General features: G+C 43.0%; 1 protein-coding gene across 2 annotated transcripts in view; it reads right to left on the reverse strand.

The window, feature by feature from the left end:
- The window catches only part of LOC121573427 (dymeclin), a 138004-nt gene extending 120998 nt beyond the window's left edge, over positions 1–17006 (reverse strand). The window contains exons 1-5 of one of the 2 annotated variants that reach the window (XM_041885399.1): positions 16832–17006; positions 15101–15306; positions 8771–8823; positions 8326–8419; positions 5043–5176 (exon numbers count right to left, since the gene is read on the reverse strand). In XM_041885399.1, coding sequence (XP_041741333.1) covers positions 5043–5176; positions 8326–8419; positions 8771–8823; positions 15101–15240 — 421 coding nt within the window. In that variant the 5' untranslated portion in view covers positions 15241–15306; positions 16832–17006. Of the gene's footprint in view, positions 1–5042; positions 5177–8325; positions 8420–8770; positions 8824–15100; positions 15312–16831 lie in introns of both variants that reach the window. The other variant, XM_041885398.1, reaches the window with a different exon arrangement.
- Positions 17007–24930: the final 7924 nt, after the last annotated feature.

Below are 24930 nucleotides of genomic sequence, written 5' to 3' on the forward strand. Positions count from 1 at the left end.
ACCTCCCGTTAGTCTGCGCGCGAAACTGGGAACAGTGCACAGTTTGACTAAGCTACTGATATTGCCTGGGGTTGTTCAGAATGCAAAATGACTTGTAGGTCAATGACTGTCAACACAGTTACATGCTCAGTTCAACACTGAAGGAGAGGACGCATCAGTTGTCACAAAAGATGAGAGGTATTTTCGGAAGGTAGAAAGAATGTAATATGAGCAAAACATTTTAGTGAACCGGCGATTCGTAACTTTTGAATCGATTTTCTGACCGATGCACGCTACATTTCGATCGGTTTGGGGTCCAAGGACCGAAGCACTTGTATCTTAAACATTTGAATCGGGGACCGATGCGTATCAGTGAATCGTTACATCCCTAGGATATATGTTTTGTTATCTTTACAGTTCACTTCAAATTGACCTTGTAATGGACACAAGTACCAAACACTGTTTTATAAAGCATCCTATGCATATTCAATGTTACTCTCTGCATGTTAAATTTCCTGTGACTACTAGACTATTCCCTGTCTACACATTCATCAGTCTGTGTTATAGAACAGCAACATAGACAGGCAACATAAATCACAAGCAGAAAAACAAAAACAACACTCTGCTCTGAGTCAGTTTTGGTCCCTGCATAACCCCTGGCAATACACCATTGGCATTTTCCCCCTCCTTCCCTTCTATCCTTCCCTCCCTCTTCTCTTTCCTTCTCATACGCTCCATTTTCCCCCTCCTGTCCCCACTCCCTCTCTCTCCTTTATTCTTTCAGGGGGTGAGAGAGAGAGAGACAGAGAAAGAGAGAGACACAGTGGAGGGTGAAGACAGCCTGTTGGCACCATCTCCTTCTCTGTCTGCAACAACTTCCAATTAAGCGTGTTTCCAGCACTCCTCTCCTCTTCCCACTAACATCCCCTTTTCTTCTCTTCCCACTAACACCCTCCTCCCTTCCCATGCTCTCTCTCTCCTCTCTCTTCCCCCTCTCCTCTCCCCCCCACCCCTCTTCGCCCTCCCCTCTCTCCCCCCTCCCTCGCTCTTCGCCCCCCTCCCCCCTCCCTTCTCGCTCTTCCCCCCTCCCCTCCCTTCTCTCTCTCCCCCCCTCTTCTCCCCTCCCCCCTTCTCTCTCTCTCTCTCCCCCCTCCCCCTCTTCTCCCCCTTCTCTCTCCCCCCTTCTCTCTCCCCCCTTCTCTCTCTCCCCCTCCTCTCTCTCTCTCCCCCCTCTCGCTGGTCCAACCCAACCCTGGGGGCCAAGGGTTTATTGGAAAGCCATTCTAGACTGCAGAGCAGATATTAACTTGATGGGATGTGATGCTATTTTTCCACATTTCTCTCCTTCTCTCTCGCCCTGTCTCTCTCCCTCTCTTTTTGTCTCTCTCTCTCTCTCTCTGTGACAATGGAAGGGTTACCTACAGTACCCAGCCGCTGAAGACAATACCAGATGAGGAAATGCAGTGACTGGACTGGTAAAGGGATGAATCATGGAAAAGGGGGCCATAAACTGCAGTTTATGTAACTGTGGCAGCTTCAGAGTGTGTGTTTAAGAAATCATCAGTCTTTACATTCTCTCAGATTGTATGTATGCGTGTGCAAATGTTTTCCCTTTCATAGATCTCAGTAAAACACAACATCATTTCCTAATAATTCACTCAACAATTAGGATGTTTACCCCTTTCTACTTGGTTTTAGTGTAAAGCGAAACATTCCTCACTATACAGGTTGACTGTCTCATCACTGCAGTCTCTATATTCACTCAGATGGGTTAGTTTGGCTATGTGATCTGTGGAAATGTGTTCTTTGTCATAGGCCTGGAGTATAACAAATAACATAATTTCTCCATCATTGACTCTTACTGGCATGGATGAAAGAAAAAGGTGGCCATAATAGCCGCTAATGGTGCGCGGGTCAGCTGTTCACCCACACCCGCCCGCAATAGCTAATAACCCATCCGCAACCGCCCGACTATATGTGATAGTTAAAATCTGAGGCCTACACCTGACCCTAACCCGCTAATATAGAAAATGTGCTGCAGGCTACAGTCAGAGACGGCAGAACTATTTTCTGACAGGGGGTGCAGGATCTTTTGTGCCTGATCTAGATATTTTTCTGCTTATAATTTCCGACATTTTGGTAGACTATTTGTTAGTGAACTTGCCTATAATTAGATACATGCAGCTTCTCTTCTGTCATTATATATATATATGTTTCCCTAGAAGACTAAATAAACCCTTGCTCATCAGAATGTCATAAATCGATAGAATGAATGCTTCAATCTAGTTGACATTGGTAAAATTTTCGCTGTCATTTCTGCTTCTTTCGCAGAGCAAAGACATTTAGGGACCGGGGAGAAAATGCAATAATAATAACAGTTTGACCGGTTGTAAGGAAATAGAAAGCTGTGAAAATGATCCAACATGTTTCTGATAAGATTTCAGTTCGGGTTGGATGCAGATTTTATGTGGTTGAAATACTATCAGCTTTTACGATGCTGATAAAGACAGCGCCTCTACAGACGGTATCTAACTGGCATTCGCATTCTCTCAAGATGCTGACATAAATAAATCACATTTCTCCACTCCTGTTCCTGAGTAAAAAAATGTTGCCTACATTTGGTGAATCATTTTACAGCAAGAAATGCTTAATTCTGCAGGAGTTAATATTAAGGCAATGTGAGAGGTTATAGACCTACAGTCAGTGTCCAGATTTCAGTTTCCATTTAACCCATCTGAACAGTAGGCTACGGTTCCCTTGACCTGCCATAGGCCTATTTGAAGTCCGATCTTGTGACTGTTGAATTTGTATAGCTCCTCACAACCATCACACAGCTGACACTGCCATCATCCTCTTTTACCACTTCACCAAATCTTTCCCAAACATGTATTTTCTGTCCCTTCCTTCTCTTTATCTTCAACTCTACATTTCACAGCTTTTCTCTTATTGAATTAAACTCCCACATTGTCCTTTTTGCCTAGTGGATCTCCTTTAACTTTTTCTGCCCGTTCCCAAAAGCATTTGGCGATTGGCGTGTAGGCTATTTGTTGCGCGTACAGTTATGCCCTTAAGCTTACGCATTAATGCCAGATAGGTTTTTCTTTTATTATTTTCGGCTAAATGTAGTCTATAGATATAAATTGCACAAGAATGATACATTTATGGAATTTTTTATGTATCATTTTCTCTTTATTCAACACAATATTTCATGACCCTAAACCTGGCCGCCCACAGCTATAACCGCGAGGAATGCAGGTTATGAGTCAACCCCACACATCCCATCTAGCCACAGTTCACTGTGTGGTACCTTCAGACTGTTTAAGACCTTGTCAGTCTCTGTATGAGTTATGTGAAATTCACTATTTGAAATCAGAGTGAATCACATCATTACACCATCATTTACTTAATTAACATGTTTATTCGTTTCTTCACTGGTTTTACTGTAAAAGAAAATAATCTCCCAATTCCCACCACTAACTACTCTCTCCTCCCTCCCATCTGCAAGGACACACTGTCCTGGCTGTGCTTCAGTATAGGAAAGGGATGTGTGCGTGTGTGGAGGGAGGGGAAGGATGGATGGATGAAGGGATACAGGTCTACAGTCGTGGTCAAAAGTTTTGAGAATGACACAAATATTCATTTTCACAAAGTCTACTGCCTCCGTTTTTATGATGGCAATTTGCATATACTCCAGAATGTTATGAAGAGTGATTAGATGAATTGCAATTAATTGCAAAGTCCCTCTTTGCCATGAAAATGAACTTAATCCCCAAAAAACATTTCCACTGCATTTCAGCCCTGCCACAAAAGGACCAGCTGACATCATGTCAGTGATTCTCTCGTTAACACAGGTGAGAGTGTGTTAGGCTGGAGATCACTCTGTCATGCTGATTGAGTTAGAATAACAGACTGGAAGCTTTAAAAGGAGGGTGGTGCTTGAAATCATTGTTCTTCCTCTGTTAACCATGGTTACCTGCAAGGAAACACGTGCCGTCATCATTGCTTTGCACAAAAAGGGCTTCACAGGCAAGGATATTGCTGCTAGTAAGATTGCACCTAAATCAACCATTTATCGGATCATCAAAAACTTCAAGGAGAGAGGTCCAATTGTTGTGAAGAAGGCTTCAGGGCGCCCAAGAAAGTCCAGCAAGCGCCAGGACCGTCTCCTAAAGTTGATTCAGCTTGCGGGATCAGGGCACCACCAGTGCAGAGCTTGCTCAGGAATGGCAGCAGGCACGTGTGAGTGCATCTGCACGCACAGTGAGGCGAAGACTTTTGGAGGATGGCCTGGTGTCAAGAAGGGATGTTTGGGGCATCCGGAAAAAAGCTTGTCCGGAGAAGACAAGGTGAGCGCTACCATCAGTCCTGTGTCATGCCAACAGTAAAGCATCCTGATACCATTCATGTGTGGGGTTGCTTCTCAGCCAAGGGAGTGGGCTCACTCACAATTTTGCCTAAGAGCACAGCCATGAATAAAGAATGGTACCAACACATCCTCCGAGAGCAACTTCTCCCAACCATCCAAGAACAGTTTGGTGACGAACAATGCCTTTTCCAGCATGATGGAGCACCTTGCCATAAGGCAAAAGTGATAACTAAGTGGCTCGGGGAACAAAACATCAAGATTTTGGGTCCATGGCCAGGAAACTCCCCAGACCTTAATCCCATTGAGAACTTGTGGTCAATCCTCAAGAGGTGGGTGGACAAACAAAAACCCACAAATTCTGACAAACTCCAACCATTGATTATGCAAGAATGGGCTGCCATCTGTCAGGATGTGGCCCAGAAGTTAATTGACAGCATGCCAGGGCGTATTGCAGAGGTCTTGAAAAAGAAGGGTCAACACTGCAAATATTGACTCTTTGCATAAACTTAATGTAATTGTCAATAAAAGCCTTTGACACCTTATGGAATGCTTGTAATTATACTTCAGTATACCATAGTAACATCTGACAAAAATATCTAAAAACACTGAAGCAGCAAACTTTGTGAAGACCAATACTTGTGTCATTCTCAAAACTTTTGACCAGGACTGTAGAGCGAGGGATGGAGGGATTCCTCACCGCAGGAGCCTGGCGCCCTCTCCTGGTAGGAGAACTGTAGGTGCAGCTCCTCTTCTGTCATCTCACTGATGAAGACTTTGAGCAGGCAGCGGATCATAAACAGGGCATTGTGGGCCTGCCAGATGAACAGCTGACTGGAGAGGGGAAAAGAAGAGCAACGTTACTTTATTGTCATTAGAGACTTACTTTATGTAGACGAGAGAAATCTGTCACACACAGACTAGCTCAGGAGACATATATAGACTAGCACTGCTGGAGCTAGGAACACAAGCATTTCACTACACCCGCAATAACATCTGCTAACCATGTGTATGTGACCAATAACATTTGATTTGATGTAGCAAGGCATAATCATTTTCACAAGTAGCTTACTAGGCATGAAAATAAGACAAGACCAGAGGGGAATAGCCATGTTGGACGCCCCAGGCTCCCAAATGACAAGTTATTATACTCGCCAATATGGTCAATGTTGACGTAAAGTGATTTGGTTGGACATCCCAAAGTAGGGGTTTGAGGGGAACTGAAGACACTGGGTCCTGCAGGGTAACAACAGTTGTTGTGACTCGTGAGATCTCCCTTAACATAAACACACACATTCACACCAATCCACACATATTCACACCAATCAACATAAACACACACACACTGAGACCAATCAACACTAATATAACACACACACACACACCAACAACACTCACATTAAAGCCAAAACATGAATAAAGTAATAGTATTCCTTGTAACTATGATATGGGCCATGATGAGTTCATAAACGCACACCAATCAACACTCATAAACATACATTCAAGCCAATCTATGACCAATGTAGCTCTATTACTTACAACTATGCAATGGCTTCTCTTGTAACTGTGGTGAACTTGGTATGTGAATGTGAACCCCGGTGTTTGATGAGAAGCAGAGTAGGTTCACAGACACCTTTCCACCGCACGCATCTTCTTCGTCACTTTGAGCCGCCCTGACTCAACTAATCCTGGAGAAGCTAAGCCTGGTGGCTCTCCTGCCTTGCTATAGGCCTGGAGAAGCTCAGCCTGGTGGCTCTCCTGTCTTGCTATAGGCCTGGAGAAGCTCAGCCTGGTGGCTCTCCTGCCTTGCTATAGGCCTGGAGAAGCTCAGCCTGGTGGCTCTCCTGCCTTGCTATAGGCCTGGAGAAGCTAAGCCTGGTGGCTCTCCTGTCTTGCTATAGGCCTGGAGAAGCTCAGCCTGGTGGCTCTCCTGTCTTGCTATAGGCCTGGAGAAGCTAAGCCTGGTGGCTCTCCTGTCTTGCTATAGGCCTGGAGAAGCTCAGCCTGGTGGCTCTCCTGCCTTGCTATAGGCCTGGAGAAGCTCAGCCTGGTGGCTCTCCTGCCTTGCTATAGGCCTGGAGAAGCTCAGCCTGGTGGCTCTCCTGCCTTGCTATAGGCCTGGAGAAGCTTAGCCTGGTGGCTCTCCTGCCTTGCTATAGGCCTGGAGAAGCTCAGCCTAGTGGCTCTCCTGCCTCGCTATAGGCCTGGAGAAGCTTAGCCTGGTGGCTCTCCTGCCTTGCTATAGGCCTGGAGAAGCTCAGCCTGGTGGCTCTCCTGCCTTGCTATAGGCCTGGAGAAGCTCAGCCTGGTGGCTCTCCTGCCTTGCTATAGGCCTGGAGAAGCTTAGCCTGGTGGCTCTCCTGCCTTGCTATAGGCCTGGAGAAGCTTAGCCTGGTGGCTCTCCTGCCTTGCTATAGGCCTGGAGAAGCTTAGCCTGGTGGCTCTCCTGCCTTGCTATAGGCCTGGAGAAGCTCAGCCTGGTGGCTCTCCTGCCTTGCTATAGGCCTGGAGAAGCTTAGCCTGGTGGCTCTCCTGCCTTGCTATAGGCCTGGAGAAGCTTAGCCTGGTGGCTCTCCTGCCTTGCTATAGGCCTGGAGAAGCTCAGCCTGGTGGCTCTCCTGCCTTGCTATAGGCCTGGAGAAGCTCAGCCTGGTGGCTCTCCTGCCTTGCTATAGGCCTGGAGAAGCTCAGCCTGGTGGCTCTCCTGCCTTGCTATAGGCCTGGAGAAGCTCAGCCTGGTGGCTCTCCTGCCTTGCTATAGGCCTGGAGAAGCTCAGCCTGGTGGCTCTCCTGCCTTGCTATAGGCTGGTCAGCCTTGGGAAATAGTTTACAATATATATGTTTGGGGTCACTTAGAAATGTCCTTGTTTTTCGAAAGAAAAGCAAAAAAATGTGTCCATTAAAATAACATCAAATTGATTAGAAATACAGTATCGACATTGTTCATGTTGTAAATGGCTATTGTAGCTGGAAACGGCTGATTTTTAATGGAATATCTACATAGGCGTACAGAGGCCCATTATCAGCAACCATCAGTCCTGTGTTCCAATGGCACGTTGGGTTTGCTAATCCAAGTTTATCATTTTAAAAGGCTAACTGATCATTAGAAAACCCTACAGCTGAAAACTGTTGTGCTGATTAAAGAAGCAATAAAACTGGCCTTCTTGAGACTAGTTGAGTATCTGGAGCATCAGCAATTGTGGGTTCGATTACAGGATCAAAATGGCCAGAAACAAAGAACTTTCTTCTGAAACTCGTCAGTCTATTCTTGTTCTGAGAAATGAAGCCTATTCTATGCGAGAAATTGCCAAGAAACTGAAGACCTAGTACAACGCTGTGTACTACTCCCTTCACAGAACAGCGCAAACTGGCTCTAACCAGAATAGAAAGAGGAGTGGGAGGCCCCGGTGCACAACTGAGCAAGAGGACAAATACATTAGAGTGTCTAGTTTGAGAAACAGGCACCTCACAGGTCCTCAACTGGCAGTTTCATTAAATAGTACACCAATTATGTGGGGGAAAGTGGAAAACCAGATTGAATGGAGGAATGGGGGGGTGTAATTGGGAAGGATAACTAAATTACTCCACCCCTCAGGTTTATGAATGAAACACTTTCTCAGATAATCTGGATTTCAGCTTGGATGAGTTGGATCTTCCATCCGGAGTGGGGTTGGGACCATGTCACCATGTCTCACACACAGCCCAAATTATACCTCTGGGTGGATTCCCATGGGAAATGGGAAATGTCAAAGGTTCAGCATCACCACTCCATGGTGTACAGCCCAGGGCTTATTTATTATTGAACTATCAATGTCACCGTCCCAAAACTATAGGCCTACCTCTGGATTCCAATGACAAATGTCAATGGTTGCAGCATCAACACCACTTCAACATCGGGAGTACAACACACGCCGTATTTATGACTGAACTATTCATTTAGATGATTCTGTCCCCTTTACAGTTTGGTTTCACATGATACTCACTCCTGGCATTCTGTGGATATTTTCAGCTCTTTGGTTCTTCCCAGGAATATTCTCACCAGGGCTCCAAAATTCCCTGTTCTGGGATTGTTCTCAACTGTAGAGGGAGAGGCAGGAGAGAGGAAGATCCTTTTAAATACTATGTATAGTATTTAAAAGGACTGCTTGGTGATTGACACATAGTATATCAATCATCTATATTGTCTTGTTTATGAAACAAAGACACTATAAATACTGATGATAACATGTAGAAAGCATGTTAACTACAGGTCAATCTGTCAAATAAAAGGCTGGAAATATCGGAAGATAAAAAAATGTAGCACTCAATGAAGTTTTTAGTTTGAAACGAGTCAATGTAAAAGCTTGTTTTGGTGTCATCAAAGTCCTAATAAGTAGAAAAGGTTAACAGTCAGGACAGACAGGCTTAATACACAAACATGAGACGTACTCAGGATCTTGGCGAGGGGAATGACTGCCTCTTCCAACAGCTTGGAGTCCCCACTGTTGGGGGGGACGGAGAGAGAGAGAGAGGGAGAGAGAGAGAGATAGGGAGAGATAGAGGGAGGGAGAGAGGGAGAGAGAGAGAGAGAGGGAGAGAGAGAGAGAGGGAGAGGAAAGACATCAATCAAATGTATTTATAAAGCCCTTTTACAGTTTGGTTTCACATGATACTCACTCCAGTAGATGTCACAAAGTGCTTATACATAACCCAGCCAAAACAAAACAAAGAATAAGCAATGCAGATGTAGAAGCAAGAGCAATTCCATTACAGCAGCCACAACAGCTCTTGATCGGATATTGGCAAGCTTTCAATTGGGCTCTGTATCTCAAGAGTTCACATGTGAGATCCATGGCTGTGGTCCTTCCTTTACCAGGGACAAGCAAACTGCAGTCCTTCCACTTGAGAACTGACTAAATCAGTGTCAGCTAACCATCACAAGTTCATTCACTTCACCATTATTGATAGTCTATTGTGCCCTCTACTGTCATGTTAGTACATACTCGCAACACTCGTTCATAGAAATATAATTAGAGTATTACATATCTCTACTACATATTTTTTTAACCCATAGGTGTGTTTACATATTTTTTTAACCCATAAGTGTGTACATTACTGTATTTATACGTGGGATATTGTTTTTCAACAGGAAAAGTTCCAAAATAGCTGGATTGCGTCTTTAAGGGCAACTATACTACTTGTCACATCAGATCATAAAGTCGGTTAGATCATTACAGCAAGTCAGCTGAGGTCTGCAAATAGTAACATAAAAGCTGTTAGACTACGAAGAAGTTAACTAAGACCTACTCTCTGTTGCTGCACCTTAGCTAATGTTGACAGGCCAGGAATAACTTATCGTCAAGGTAACAGCCAGAAAAGTCTGTTAGAACCTGAGTTAAAAAACACAGTGTGTATGTTAGACAGGAAACAACGCAATTGGGGGAAAAGGTTAGAGCGCAGTGAAAGCCATGGTAAACGTTACAATTATTTTGTTTGCTCTACTAAAACCCATTTCCTGTTTTAGGAGAAACTTGCAATTCTGTGTGACAACACCACCTGTATTTCAACAACAACTCCCTTGCAATGTGATTAAACAAATAGGTTTAAGCGAATACATCATCTAACCTGGCCTACTTGATTAGCCTGGTCCCAGATCTGTTTGTGCCGTCTTGCCAACTCCCATGGTCATTGATGCAAGGGGTTGGCTATTCAGCAAACAGATCTGGGACCAGGCTACTAAAGTAACCTAGTACCCATCTCATAGATTCACTTTAGCCTATTTGTTTAATCCAATTTAATTAGAGTTGTTGTTGTAGTTGTCTAGACTGGTTCCAGATCTGTTTGTGCCCTTGTTTCATTGAGTGATAAAGAGTTGGCATTATAGCACAACCAGGGGTGAAAGTAAGCCGGTCTGGTCCGGCGTCCTAAATAAATAGTGGGGGTACGCCGTACCGGTAAAACGTGAGCCTATCACAATAACTAACACAAAATACCAAGAACTAAAGGCTATTACACACTAATAGGCCTCCTGTAGCTACGTTGGTAGAGCATGGCGCTTGCAACGCCAGGGTTGTGTGTTCGATTCCCACAGGGGGCCAGTGTGGAAAATGTATGCACTCACTAACTGTAAGTCGCCCTGGATAAGAGCGTCTGCTAAATGACAAAAATGTAAAATGTTAAATAATTAACATTACCGCATGTCAGCCGCATGAAAAATGTGTGAATTGACTGGAAACCGGGTGGTATACGGTCCAAATTGCGTTGTGGTTAGACGACAACACTCATTGCCAAGGCGGAGATGAGCAGCCGAGACCGAGGCGTGAGACCAAGACATGCACGTGGACAGCAGTGAACGCATCTATTCAGGCTACAAGTGTAGGCCTAATGACCATCGCAGAATGTCATAATAATAATAATAATAATAATAATAATAATAATAATCACGTTTAGGTGTTCTGTAACAGATGTCTCTTTCCATTCATCTAATTGCGGGTGCACAGTGCACCGTTTGGATTATGGAATTATTTTTGTTAAGGACAAAGGTAGCCTAGAGGTGCACCATTTTGAAGTGATTGTTTGACAATCAGATGACAACATCATATGACTGGTTGTGTTTATGCCACAGTAAAATATACTGAACAAAAATATAAAACACAACATGCAACAATTTCAAAGATTTTACTGAGTTACAGTTCAAATAAGGAAATCAGTCAATTGAAATAAATTCATTAGGCCCTAATCTACGGATTTCACATGCAGATATGCATCTGTTGGTCACAGGTAAAGTGCATACAGAAAGTATTCAGACACCTTCACTTTTTGAACATTTTATTACATTACAGCCTTATTCTAAAATTGATTACATCGTTTTTTTCCTCATCAACCTACACACAATACCCCATAATGACAAAGCAAAAACATGTTTTTAGAAATGTTTGCAAAAAAAAACACACAAAAAAACGGAAATATCACATTTACATAAGTATTTAGACCCTTTACTCAGTACTTTGTTGAAGCACCTTTGGCAGCAATTACAGCCTCAAATCTTCTTAGGTATGACCCTAAAAGCTTGGCACACCTGTATTTGGGGAGTTTCTCCCATTCTTCTCTGCAGATCCTCTCAAGCTCTGTCAGGTGGATGGGGAGCTGCGCTGCACAGCTATTTTCAGGTCTCTCCAGAGATGTTCGATCGGGTTCAAGTCCGGGCTCTGGCTGGGCCACTCAAGGACATTCAGAGACTAGTCCCGAAGCCACTCCTGCGTTGTCTTGGCTGTGTGCTTAGGGTCGTTGTCCTGTTGGAAGGTGAACCTTCTCCCCAGTCTGAGGTCCTGAGCGCTCTGGAGCAGGTTTTCATCAAGGATATCTCTGTACTTTGCTCCGTTCATCTTTCCCTCTATCCTGACTAGTCTCTCAGTCCCTGCCGCTGAAAAACATCCCCACAGCATGATGCTGCCACCACAATGCTTCACCGTAGGGATGTTTTTTTTTGCTCTGACATGCACTGTCAACTGTGGGACGTTATATAGACAGGTGTGTGCCTTTCCAAATCATGTCCAATCAATAGAATTTACCACAGGTGGACTCCAATCAAGTTGTAGAAACATCTCAAGGATGATCAATGGAAACAGGATGCACCTGAGCTCAATTTCGAGTCTCATAGCAAAGGGTCTGAATACTTATATGAATAAGGTATCTGTTTTTTCTATTTTTAATACATTTGCAAACATTTCTAAAAACCTGTTTTTGCTTTGTCATTATTGGGTATTGTGTGTAGATTGATGAGGATTTTTTTTTTTTTTATCCATTTTAGAATAAGGCTGTAACATAAATTGTGGAAAAAGTGAAGGGGTCTGAATACTTTCCGAATGCACTGTACCTTAAAAAAAAGGTATCAGAAATCCAGTCAGTATCTGATGTGACATCTATTTGCCTCATGCTGCGCGATACATCTCCTTCACATAGAATTGATCAGGCTGTTGATTGTGGCCTGTGGAATTTCTGGGATCTTTTATTTCAGCTCATGAAACATGGGACCAACACTTTACGTGTTGCATTTATATTTTTGTTCAGTGTACAAGTTGAAAGTGATATGACAAATCTTTACTAGGCCTAGGCTACTAAGCCTACAGAGATCATATGAAATTAATAGGAATTATATATGTAGGAATTCTATATGTAGGAATTCTATATGTAAATCTATGATTGGCGCACAATTGTCCCAGCGTCGTCCAGGTTTGGCCGGTGTAGGCCGTCATTGTAAATAAGAATTTGTTCTTAACTGACTTGCCTAGTTAAATAAAAGGTAAATAATAATAATAATAATAATAATAATAATAATATCTAGGCCAGGGGTGTCAAACGTCCGGCCCGCGGGCCGGATCAGGCCCGCAAACGGGTTTAATCCGGCCCGCAAGATGATTTTGGAAAAATAAAAAATAAAAAAATGTGCTGCAATTTTTCAATAAAATAAACTGCTGTTCCAATTGCGTCCACTGGATGGCGCAATAGCAATTGTGTTAAGCAAGCAAACTGTTTATACCGGGGCAGAGCAAGTAGGTCAAGCACGTGCAGCCAATGAGCTACTTTGTTTTGCCCGCGATATTTATTACGGCTTCTACTTTTAACATTATGTGCTTTGGCACCCTCATTGCCCCAATATGTCTCTGTCAAAAAAGAGAAAAGTGGACGCAGAGTGCAGAGTGTTCCAAGAAAAATGGTCATCCTATTTATTCACGGAATTGAATGGGAAAGCTGTATGTTTGGTGTGTTCAGAGCATGTTGCAGTGCTGAAAGAATATAACCTTCGTCGCCACTATGTGAGTCTTCATGCCGACAAATATGACAACTTTCAAAGACAGCGGAGATGAGAGAAGGTGAATGAACTGTTGGCGTGTCTGAAGAAACAGCAGTCTGTGTTTACTCACAGCCGAGACATCAGTGACGCTGCAGTGAAAGCTAGCTACCTCATTGCTAATGAAATCGCAGTGGCTTCAAAACCATTTAGTGAGGGTGAATTTGTAAAAACATGCATGATGAAGGCAGCGGAGATTGTGTGCCCTGAAAAGCGGCAGGCTTTTGCAAATATCAGCCTGACAAGAAACACAGTTGCAGACAGGATTTCCGATCTTTCAGTGGATTTGGACAGCCAGTTGAAGCAAAAAGTAAAGTCATTTATTGCATTTTCGGTTGCAATTGATGAAAGCACGGACATTATAGATGTTGCACAACTGGCCATTTTCATCCGCGGAGTTGATGACACATTGACCGTAACCGAGGAGTTCGTGGAGTTGGTGCCGATGACAGATACAACGACAGCAGCTGATATTTTTACCGCACTCGTCGGCGCGCTGGACAGGGTCGGAGTGGACTGGTCCCACGCTGTCAGCCTGGCTACAGATGGTGCGCCCTCAATGATCGGGGAAAAAAGCAAGCGTTTTGACAAAGTTCAGAGAGAAAGTGCAATCTGCAAATGGAGGACGTGATTTTTTGACTTTTCACTGTATTTTGCACCAGGAGGCTTTGTGTTGCAAGTCATTAAAGATGGATAACGTCATGAAGGTGGTCATCCAAACTGTTAATTTCATCCGATCCAGAAGCCTGAATCACCGTCAGTTTGACAGCCTTCTCAGAGAGAAAGACCACATCTATGGCCTGCCATACCACACTGAGGTAAGATGGTTAAGCCGAGGTGCTGTGCTGAGGCATTTCTTTGATTTACGAGAAGAAATTGAACAGTTCATGGAAGAAAAGGGCAAACCAGTGTTAGAATTTCATTCCGCAGAATGGATGCAGGACCTTGCATTTATGGTGGATGTTAAAGAGCACCTGAATAACTTGAACAAACAGCTGCAAGGGCGCAACAAAGTTGTCACGCAGTATTATCACAGCATACGTTCTTTCAAGTTGAAGCTGTCATTGTGGGAGACGCAACTTGCCGGTGGTGATGCAGCTCACTTCCCCTGTCTGAAAAATGTGTGCGCGACCCAACATGTGGCAGACATGAAGCGGTTCAAAGATAAAATAACGGGACTGTTACGGGAGTTTGAGCAACGCTTTCAGATTTATGTTTATATGTTTTTATGTTGATGTGCTATTGTTTTTAATTGATTTTATTTTATTTGTATATTTAACCTATTCTTGACTCTGTGGTTCTTGCACTTGTTTGGGGAACAGGATTTCATTATTTTTATCTACATTTCTGCCTGAGAAATGACACCCTGATATAGTTCTGTGATCTGTGAAACAGTTCTGTTAATCACTGAGGCATTGTGTGTTTGTGTGTTCTTTTTCTTTAGAATTTTCAAATAAACTTGACGTGTTTTATGATTAATAGTGATGTTGTGCTTGTACTATTTTGGACACACTGTCCTCAGGCTCCAGCTTTATGTTGTATGTTGATCGTATTAAAACAAAGAAAACAATCTGAAGTTGTTGTTTTTAAGTTATATATATACCATGATTTTTCCGGTCCGGCCCACTTGGGAATAGATTTTCCTCCATGTGGCCCCTGAGCTAAAATGAGTTTGACACCCCTGATCTAGGCTATAAAAAAAATGTGTGCGCCCTTCGGTATCCCGTAATGGTAAGAAATAAAATCTACTTTCACCCTTGAGCACAACCAGTTGTTGTCTGCTACTTTAACATGTTCTTCCCTGATAGTGGGGATGAACAGGGCAGGCTATGGCATATCAATGACCATAAGAGTTGGTTGTACAGCACAAACTAATCTGGGACCAAGCTAGTGCTGCTACTTTATCATACAGATGATCATGTAATTACCGGCTAGTGGGGCTGATGAAGGTGAAGGAGATGAGCTGGTTCCAGAAGGGGTCATTCTCTGAGATGGACTCTGTTCCGATCAGGGTCCTGAGGCTCTGGTTCTCACACAGGTCACTGACCTGGCTGGTGTTGGCTCCCATCTCCTGAGTAGGTCTGAGGAGAGGCTCTCTTTCTCACTGCCTCATCTCCCACTACCACACCAGGCACTGTACTGGGGAACAGAACGGAGATGGGATTAGGCTACTCAGGTTAGGTCTACTTTTTAATCTGAATCTGATAGAATAAAATAGAATAGGTCTGGTTCATGATATAGGGAACAAGACAAAATCCTGACTTCTAATTCTAAATGAATGGGGACCTATGTAGTTTAGCAATCCTCTCCTCTAACTGAGTCTTAGGCCTACTTCTGATCTAGAAGAATCTCCCTGTTCCCTGGTGAGAGCTGCTTATATTTGACATTGGCTGTGGAGTCAGCAATGCTCCACTTCATGCATTCAATTCTGTATTGCAAAGCTATGAGAAATGTTATTTTTTTCTTATTTAATTGACTAATGACCTAATTACATTCGGGCCCAAATCTGGCTCATGACGCACATCTATCTGTCTGTCTGGCTGCATCCTTATATCCTTCACATAATATGCCTTGGGGATTTCAGCCCTGTATGGAAGCCTTTTGTGAGCTTGTCTTGATTTTGGAAATATGACCCATTTGGCAGAATGTGAACATAATGACTCAGATGTCCAGTGTTGTTGATGAATACACACTTGTCCTAAACAGTTTAGCTGTTAGGGGTCTCGGTTTACACTGAACCACTGGGAACAAGGTGTCACGACATCAAATCAGTACTCAGGCTTCCTTCCAAACGTGACAGGCTGAATTAATTTAAGTGCAAGCTCTCCCTTTGTCACAAAATGCAAGCAAAGGTAACATAAACATTGACTGCCTGGTGCATAGTGGTGCATAGTGATGCATTACGTGGCATGTTCATTGTTCAACATTCGTGGTGCAATACAGGATGAGTTTGCCTCATAGACTTAAGGTTTGCCCCCACACCTTTAGTACACACATCCATTTGATCACACCCTTGTCATAGCCATCAGCCATAGTGCCACATCTGTGTCTGACAGATATCTATACATTTTCAGTAAAAAAATAATCATAAATATCGACCAGACATTAAAGTATTACCTAGTTAATACAGAAAGGTGTTCATGGACTTGCTAGCTAGTCTATAGCAAACTAATTAGCTAGCCAGCTACAGCAGCCGCAAAACTGCATTTCACTCTCCTTGCACATCTGTGTCTGACAGTTAAAGTAGTGATACATTTTCTGTAAAAAAAATAACAAATAACGACCAGACAAGTATTAGTTAATACATTAAGGTGTTCATGGACTTGCTTGCTAGATAGCAAGCTAGCTAACTAACTACTGTTAGTTACTGTACGTTAGTAACGTAACACACCCCCTAGCTGCAGCTAGCTAACAACGTTAGCTAAACACACGCTCTAAATGCAGCGGGCAGAGACAGGCTTCCTTAAAGGTTGTGAAACAGGTCAGTTGAAACTGAATGTGTAACTGACATGATATTACACTAGCTAGCTAGCTAATTAATAGATGAACTAGCTAGCTATGTCTGGGTAGTGAGCTAACAACTATACTAGCTATCCAACGTTAGCCACATTTAGCATCACCAGCTGATCTGTCAAATTCACTGCTCTCGTGGCACCTACCTAGCTCGCGTTCTTCTCCCAGGTTCTTGACAGTCTTCAGCTTAGGTTGTACAGTTGCTATAGCTGTAAATGTCAATGATAAACAAAAGTTTACTAAATGAAGAATTTGAGAAAACTCCGACTTAACTCTAGTGCTCTTCCACCATATTTCCACGTCGTCACAGACATGCGTGAGCGTGACAGTTGAGCGGAAGGGGAACGTGCGTACGTTGAAGATAGAAATGCATAGAACGAACCCAACACTGTACACTATCAAAGCCGAGTCGATTCTACACATTATTGTTCTATCTAAAACATTCACTATCGAATGTTCAGCCCTAAACTCTGAAAGGGCAGTTTCATCCCGGATGTTGAATTAGCCTTTTCTTACTTTCATAAAGCATTCCAGGATGTATGCAACAAGCATGACCCTTTCAAACAAGACAGAAGGGCAGAGACAACCCCTGGTTCTCAGATGAACTAGCTGAACTCATAAGGAAACAGAATGCTTTGTGGGCTAAAGCAAGGTCTGATTCAGCTGATGATTGGATGGCTTTTAAACACCTTCAGAATCAAGGTGTGGCTATGAACCGAAAACTGAAAGCAGACCACTACTTCAAATCTACTGCTGATAATCTGAATAATCCTTCCAAATTGTATCAAGTAGTGAAAGGTTTAGAGTGCAAAAAAAGATGCACAGCTCCCTAAACCGCTGCTGATGGATTCGCATGTAGTAACTGAGAGAACCTCTATTCTGAACTCTTTTAATCAACATTTTCTTGATGCAGGTGGATTATTTGATAGGGTTAAAAATCAACATGAGCCCCCTGTGAAATTAGCTGACACTCCCAAGCACTCATTCACAAAATGCATGTTATTTTCTAATAGTAAACACTCTGAAAACCATGTAATTACTAGCTTGGAAGGACATTCTATAGAGCAAGACAAATATCTGGGAGTTCGCGTGGATGAGAAGTTAAGCTTCACCACCCATGTAAAGAACCTTGCCAGGAAACTCAAACTGCATATTGGGTTTTATTACAGGCACAAAGCATGTTTTCCATTTGTCGCCAGAAAATAGTTTATTAATTGTACTTTTCTCTCTGTTGGACTATGGTGATACTATACTGAACAAAAATATAAAATGCAACATACAACAATTTCAAACATTTTACGAGTTACAGTTCATATCAGGAAATCAGTCAATTTAAATAAATAAATTAGGCCCTAATTTATGGATTTCACATGACTGGGAATACAGATAATGCATCTATTGGTCACAGATAATATGGGCGTGGATCAGAAAACCAGTCAGTGTCTGGTGTGACCACCATTTGCTTCATGCAGCGCGACAACTCCTTCGCATAGAGTTGATCAGGCTGTTGATTGTGGCCTGTGGAATGTTGTCCCACTCCTCTTCAATGGCTGTGCGAAGTTGCTGAAATTTTAGAAAATCTGAAATTTTATCTATCCTCTCTTCTAGCTCAAAATGAACACACATAGAAGCTCAGATCTCAAATCTTGTTTTATGCTAACAGTCCCGAATATTAGAACCGAGCACGGAGAAAGGTATTTTCATTACTCAGCCCCCTGGTCTTGGAATTCTCTCCAAGCCAACCTAAAACTCCAGGACCTTGTGTCCCTGGAGGAGTTCAAGGGACAAATAGATGAACAGGTGGTTGAGATGTAGTTGTTTCTAATTGTCACCCGATGTCACTAGTTTGCGTTGTCTTATGTAAGGAAGCATGTTGTATTATTTCACAGTTTGTTTGCTGTTGTATTTGTGCTGTTGCCAGTGTCGTCTGTCTGTGTTGTCCATTGTCTTACTTTTTTTTTTCTTCTTTTTGTTTTACCCCGTCCCCACCGGAGGCCTTTTGCCTGCCAGACCATCATTGTAAATAATAATTTGTTCTTAATTGACTTGCCTGGTTAAATAAAAAAAAGGTTAAGAGTATAAACAGTTGAGACAAGGCTAAATGAGATCCACTAGCAACGCAAAAACAATAATAGTAATCCATAGGTTTATTTATACATTGTATATAAAGGGGGGGGGAAAGGAATGCTTTAAAAATGGGAAAATCACAAGGTCGGAATTTGTTTAAAAAGTAATTTTTAATTATTGATAATAATTTATTTCGGAATTAGAAAATAAAAGATGTACTTAATACTATAAAGAACTAGGTATTGTATCTATCTATGTTACAATAAATACATCAGGAAATCAAGCATGATAAAACAAAGGCAGAAATATTATATATATATTTTTTTCTATCTCACAAAACAATTGTAATGAGCATTATGGATAATGTACAATGTGTGTTGCTATGTTAAATCCAGGCCAGCATTAAAATATTCTACATTAGTCAACGTCATAAAATAACGATAAAGTTAAGTTCTCCCCATATTGTATTAAAATACTTTCACAGTTGAAAAACGAGTGAAATGTTAGTCAGTCTTCTTGTCAGATACTGTAGAAGCCGGTCCATTTGCAGCCGGCCCATTTGCAGCCGGCCCATTTGCAGCCGGTCCATTTGCAGCCACACCATTGACTTCAGTCTGAAAAGAGAGATGGCTTCAATAGTTAACAATTGACAATAGAAGTAGCAACAGTCTAGAAGCTTTGTAAACAACATGTTCACTCTAAAGCAGGGGTCTTCAACCTTTTCTTGCCCAGGGAGCCCCGCCCAGGCGAACCAGCGGGTCCCATCATATGTTAGCAAAAAATACTTTAGCACATTTATTGTCTACCATCAGGCAAGGAGAAGTAATCAACATTAAAATAATGTAGATCGTTTTTATTTTTATTATAATTGGAAGTGTAAACTCTTACATAGGCTATTAGATAGAAAGGTAACTCCAAACACATTCTCGTTATAGTAGCTGTTTACTCGGTTAAACAAAGGTTAGCCATGTGTTGGCAAATATGTATTTAGTCGAGAGCTTACCAGCAGCACTTGCCGCACTGGTAGCCTATTGACTGGTAGCCGACCCCCCCGTCTCAGCCTCCAGTATCTATGCTGCAATAGTGTATGTGCCGGGGGGCTAGGGTCAGTCTGTTACATCTGGTGTTATTCTCCTGTCTTATCCGGTGTCCTGTGTGAATTTAAGTATGCTCCCTCTAATTCTCTCCCTCTCCTCCCGGAGTACCTGAGCCCTAGGACCATGCCTCAGGACTACCTGGCCTGATGACTCCTTGCTGTCCCCAGTCCACCTGGTCGTGCTGCTGCTCCAGTTTCAACTCTTCTGCCTGCAGCTATGGAACCCTGACCTGTTCACCGGACGTGCTACCTTGTCCGGGACCTGCTGTTTTCAACTCTCTCTCTCTCTACCGCACCTGCTATTTCAACCTCTAAATACCTGGCAAATACAGGTGTGCCAAGCTTGTAGCGTCATACCCAAGAAGACTCAAGGCTGTAATTGCTGCCAAAGGTGCTTCAACAAAGTACTGAGTAAAGGGTCTGAATACTTATATAAATGTGATAGTTTTTTTTTTTTTTTCTATACATTTGCAAAATGTTCTAAAAACCTATTTTTGCTTTGTCATTATGGGGTATTGTGTGTAGATTGATGAGGGGGAAAAACAACTAAATCCATTTCAGAATAAGGCTGTAACGTAACAAAATGTGGAAAAAGTCAACGGGTCTGAATACTTCCCGAATGCACTTTATGCTAGAACGTTGTGGGAGGCAACCTGTCTGCCTATAGAGACTATGCATGTATATGTATTGGTGTCAAGCATTGGTGTCAAGCATATTGCAATGTGTGTCATGACTTCCTCAGCATGTGTAGCCGGTCTGGGGCTTGGTCACCGGAGGTTGCTACAAATGCAGTCTACTAGTGACAGCACACTCTCCTAGTCCATAATCCAATAACAGATTTTGGTTAATGTATTACCTTGCATGCTCCATTGCTCATCACTGGACATCCATTGCTCTTTTCACTGGCTTTCACATCACCAGTTCCTATACCACTCTCCTGGACAGCATTCTTTGTTGGCCAGAATCGGCTTATAAATGGACCAATGAAAGGGTAGATGATTGGTTCAAGGAACCTCTTGTACACCCACAAGAGGACTGGAATGACGATGCAGGGAATGCAGACCATGACTGGAGCTACACTGGACAGATCAAAGGACAACCTGCAACAGAGGGGACAGAGAAAACAAGGTCATTAAACAAATGTTGTTTCATTTAGTAGGCTAAATGGCTGCTCTTATCTACAGTTCATTCTGAAAAACTTCAGACACCTTGACTTTTTCCACATTTTGTTATGTTACAGCCTTATTCTAAAATTGATAAAATAAATAACAATTCCTCAGATTTTTTTTTTTAGAAAGTTTTGCTAATTTATTGAAAATAAAAAACAGAAATACCTTATTTACATAATTATTCATTATTGCTATGAAACTCGAAATTTAGCTCAGGTGCATCCTGTTTCCATTGATCATCCTTGAGATGTTTCTACAACTTGATTGGAGTCCACCTGTGGTAAATTAAATTGATTGGACATGATTTGGAAAGGCACACACATCTACAGTGGGGGAAAAAAGTATTTAGTCAGCCACCAATTGTGCAAGTTCTCCCACTTAAAAAGATGAGAGAGGCCTGTAATTTTCATCATAGGTACACATCAACTATGACAGACAAATTGAGGAAAAGAAATCCAAAAAATCACATTGTAGGATTTGTAATGAATTTATTTGCAAATTATGGTGGAAAATAAGTATTTGGTCACCTACAAACAAGCAAGATTTCTGGCTCTCACAGACCTGTAACTTCTTCTTTAAGAGGCTCCTCTGTCCTCCACTCGTTACCTGTATTAATGGCACCTGTTTGAACTTGTTATCAGTATAAAAGACACCTGTCCACAACCTCAAACAGTCACACTCCAAACTCCACTATGGCCAAGACCAAAGAGCTGTCAAAGGACACCAGAAACAACATTGTAGACCTGCACCAGGCTGGGAAGACTGAATCTGCAATAGGTAAGCAGCTTGGTTTGAAGAAATCAACTGTGGGAGCAATTATTAGGAAATGGAAGACATACAAGACCACTGATAATCTCCCTCGATCTGGGGCTCCACGCAAGAGCTCACCCCGTGGGGTCAAAATGATCACAAGAACGGTGAGCAAAAATCCCAGAACCACACGGTGGGACCTAGTGAATGACCTGCAGAGAGCTGGGACCAAAATAACAAAGCCTACCATCAGTAACACACTACGCCGCCAGGGACTCAAATCCTGCAGTGCCAGACGTGTCCCCCTGCTTAAGCCAGTACATGTCCAGGCCCGTCTGAAGTTTGCTAGAGTGCATTTGGATGATACAGAAGAGGATTGGGAGAATGTCATATGGTCAGATGAAACCAAAATAGAACTTTTTGGTAAAAACTCAACTCGTTGTGTTTGGAGGACAAAGAATGCTGAGTTGCATCCAAAGAACACCATACCTACTGTGAAGCATGGGGGTGGAAACATCATGCTTTGGGGCTGTTTTTCTGCAAAGGGACCAGGACGACTGATCCGTGTAAAGGAAAGAATGAATGGGGCCATGTATCGTGAGATTTTGAGTGAAAACCTCCTTCCATCAGCAAGGGCATTGAAGATGAAACGTGGCTGGGTCTTTCAGCATGACAATGATCCCAAACACACCGCCCGGGCAACGAAGGAGTGGCTTCGTAAGAAGCATTTCAAGGTCCTGGAGTGGCCTAGCCAGTCTCCAGATCTCAACCCCATAGAAAATCTTTGGAGGGAGTTGAAAGTCTGTGTTGCCCAGCGAAAGCCCCAAAACATCACTGCTCTAGAGGAGATCTGCATGGAGGAATGGGCCAAAATACCAGCAACAGTGTGTGAAAACCTTGTGAAGGCTTACAGAAAACATTTGACCTGTGTCATTGCCAACAAAGGGTATCTAACAAAGTATTGAGAAACTTTTGTTATTGACCAAATATTTATTTTCCACCATAATTTGCAAATAAATTCATTAAAAATCCTACAATGTGATTTTCTGGAGAAAAAAAATCTCATTTTGTCTGTCATAGTTGACGTGTACCTATGATGAAAATTACAGGCCTCTCATCTTTTTAAGTGGGAGAACTTGCACAATTGGTGGCTGACTAAATACTTTTTTCCCCCCACTGTATATAAGGTCCCACAGTTCACGTCAGAGCAAAAACCAAGCCATGAGGTCGAAGGAATTATCCGTAGAGCTCCGAGACAGGATTGTGTGGAAGCACAGATCTGGGGAAGGGTACCAAAAAATTCCTGCAGAATTGAAGGTCCCCAAGAACACAGTGGCCTCAATCATTCTTAAATGGAAGAAGTTTGGAACCACCAACACTCTTCCTAGAGCTGGCCACCCGGGCAAACTGAGCAATCATGGAAGAAGGGCCTTGGTCAGGGAGGTGACCAAGAACCCGATGGTCACTCTGACAGAGCTCCAGAGTTCCTCTGTGGAAACGGGAGAACCTTCCAGAAGGACAACCATCTCTGCTGCACTCCACCAATCAGGCCTTTATGGTAGAGTGGCCAGATGGAAGCCACGCCTCAGTAAAAGGCACATGACGGCTGCTTGGAGTTTGCCAAAAGGCACCTAAAAGGACTCAGACCATGAGAAACAAGATTCTCTAGTCTGATGAAACCAAGATTGAACTTTTTGGCCTGAATGCCAAGCATCATGTCTGGAGGAAACCTGGCACCATCACTACGGTGAAGCATGGTGATGGCAGCATCATGCTGTGGGGATGTTTTTCAGCGGCAGGGACTGGGAGACTAGTAAGGATTGAGGGAAAGATGAACGGAGCAAAGTACAGCGAGATCCTTGATGAAAACATGCTCCAGACCTCAGACTGGGGCCGAAGGTTCACCTTCCAACAGGACAACGACCCTAAGCACACAGCCAAGACAACGCAGGAGTGGCTTCGGGACAAGTCTCTGAAAGTCCTTGAGTGGCCCAGCCAGAGCCCGGACTTGAACCCGGTCGAACATCTCTGGAGAGTCCTGAAAATAGCTGTGCAGCGACGCTCCCCAGCCAACCTGACCGAGCTTGAGAGGATCTGCAGAGAAGAATGGGAGAAACTCCCCAAAACAGGTGTGCCAATCTTGTAGCATCATACCCAACAACACTCGAGGCTGTAATCGCTGCCAAAGGTGCTTCAACAAAGTACTGAGTAAAGGGTCTGAATACTTATGTAAATGTGATATTTCAGTTTGTCAAAAATTCTAAATTTGCAAATATTGCTAAAAAAACGTTTTTGGTTGTCATGGGGTATTGTGTGTAGATTCATTGTACATTTTCAGTTATAAAACTGACGATTGCTTATTTTTGATTAAATGTATTGATGATGGGTGTACTGTTGCTTCATGCGTTGTATGCATGTGCTTACTGCGACTGTCTGGCAACAGTGTGGGAAGTGTCAAGGGCACTGTGTCCACCTGTGGCCAATTAAAGGAACTGTCCTTAGATCTCCGAGATAGAATTGTGATGAGGCATATATCTGGGGAAGGGTAAAAAACTAGTGTTGAAAGTTTCCAAGAGCACAGTGTTATATTAAAATACGTAACTACCCAGACCAGAGCTGGCCGTCCAACCAAACTGAGCAACCGGGCAAGAAGGACCTTGGTCAGGGAGGTGACAAAGAATCCAATGACAGAACTACAGATTTCCTTGGCTGAGATGGGAGAACCTGCCAGAAGGACAACAGATTCTGTGGTCTGATGAGACAAAAATTGAACTCTGAGTGCAAAGCGATATGTCTGGAGAAAACAAGGCACAGCTCATCACCCGTATAACACCATCCCTACCGTGAAGCATGGTGGTGGCAGCATCATGCTATGGGGATGCTTTTCAGCTGCAGGGACTGGGAGACTGGTAAGGATAGAGGGAACAATGAATGGAGCAAAATACAGGCAAATCCTTGATGAAAACCTGCTTCAGAGTGCAAACGACAGACTGGGGTGAAGATTTACATTCCAACAGGACAATGACCCCAACCATACAGCCAAAGCAATGATGGAATGGCGCTGGGGGGAATAGCAGCCGTTTTACAGGCTACTGACCAATTGTGCCATTTTGTGTCTTTTTTTAGGCTGATCCTAACTTATTTTGTACATAAATGTTTCTGC

The sequence above is a fragment of the Coregonus clupeaformis genome, chromosome 9, assembly GCF_020615455.1.
Source record: "Coregonus clupeaformis isolate EN_2021a chromosome 9, ASM2061545v1, whole genome shotgun sequence".
Classification (NCBI taxonomy): Eukaryota; Metazoa; Chordata; class Actinopteri; order Salmoniformes; family Salmonidae; genus Coregonus; species Coregonus clupeaformis.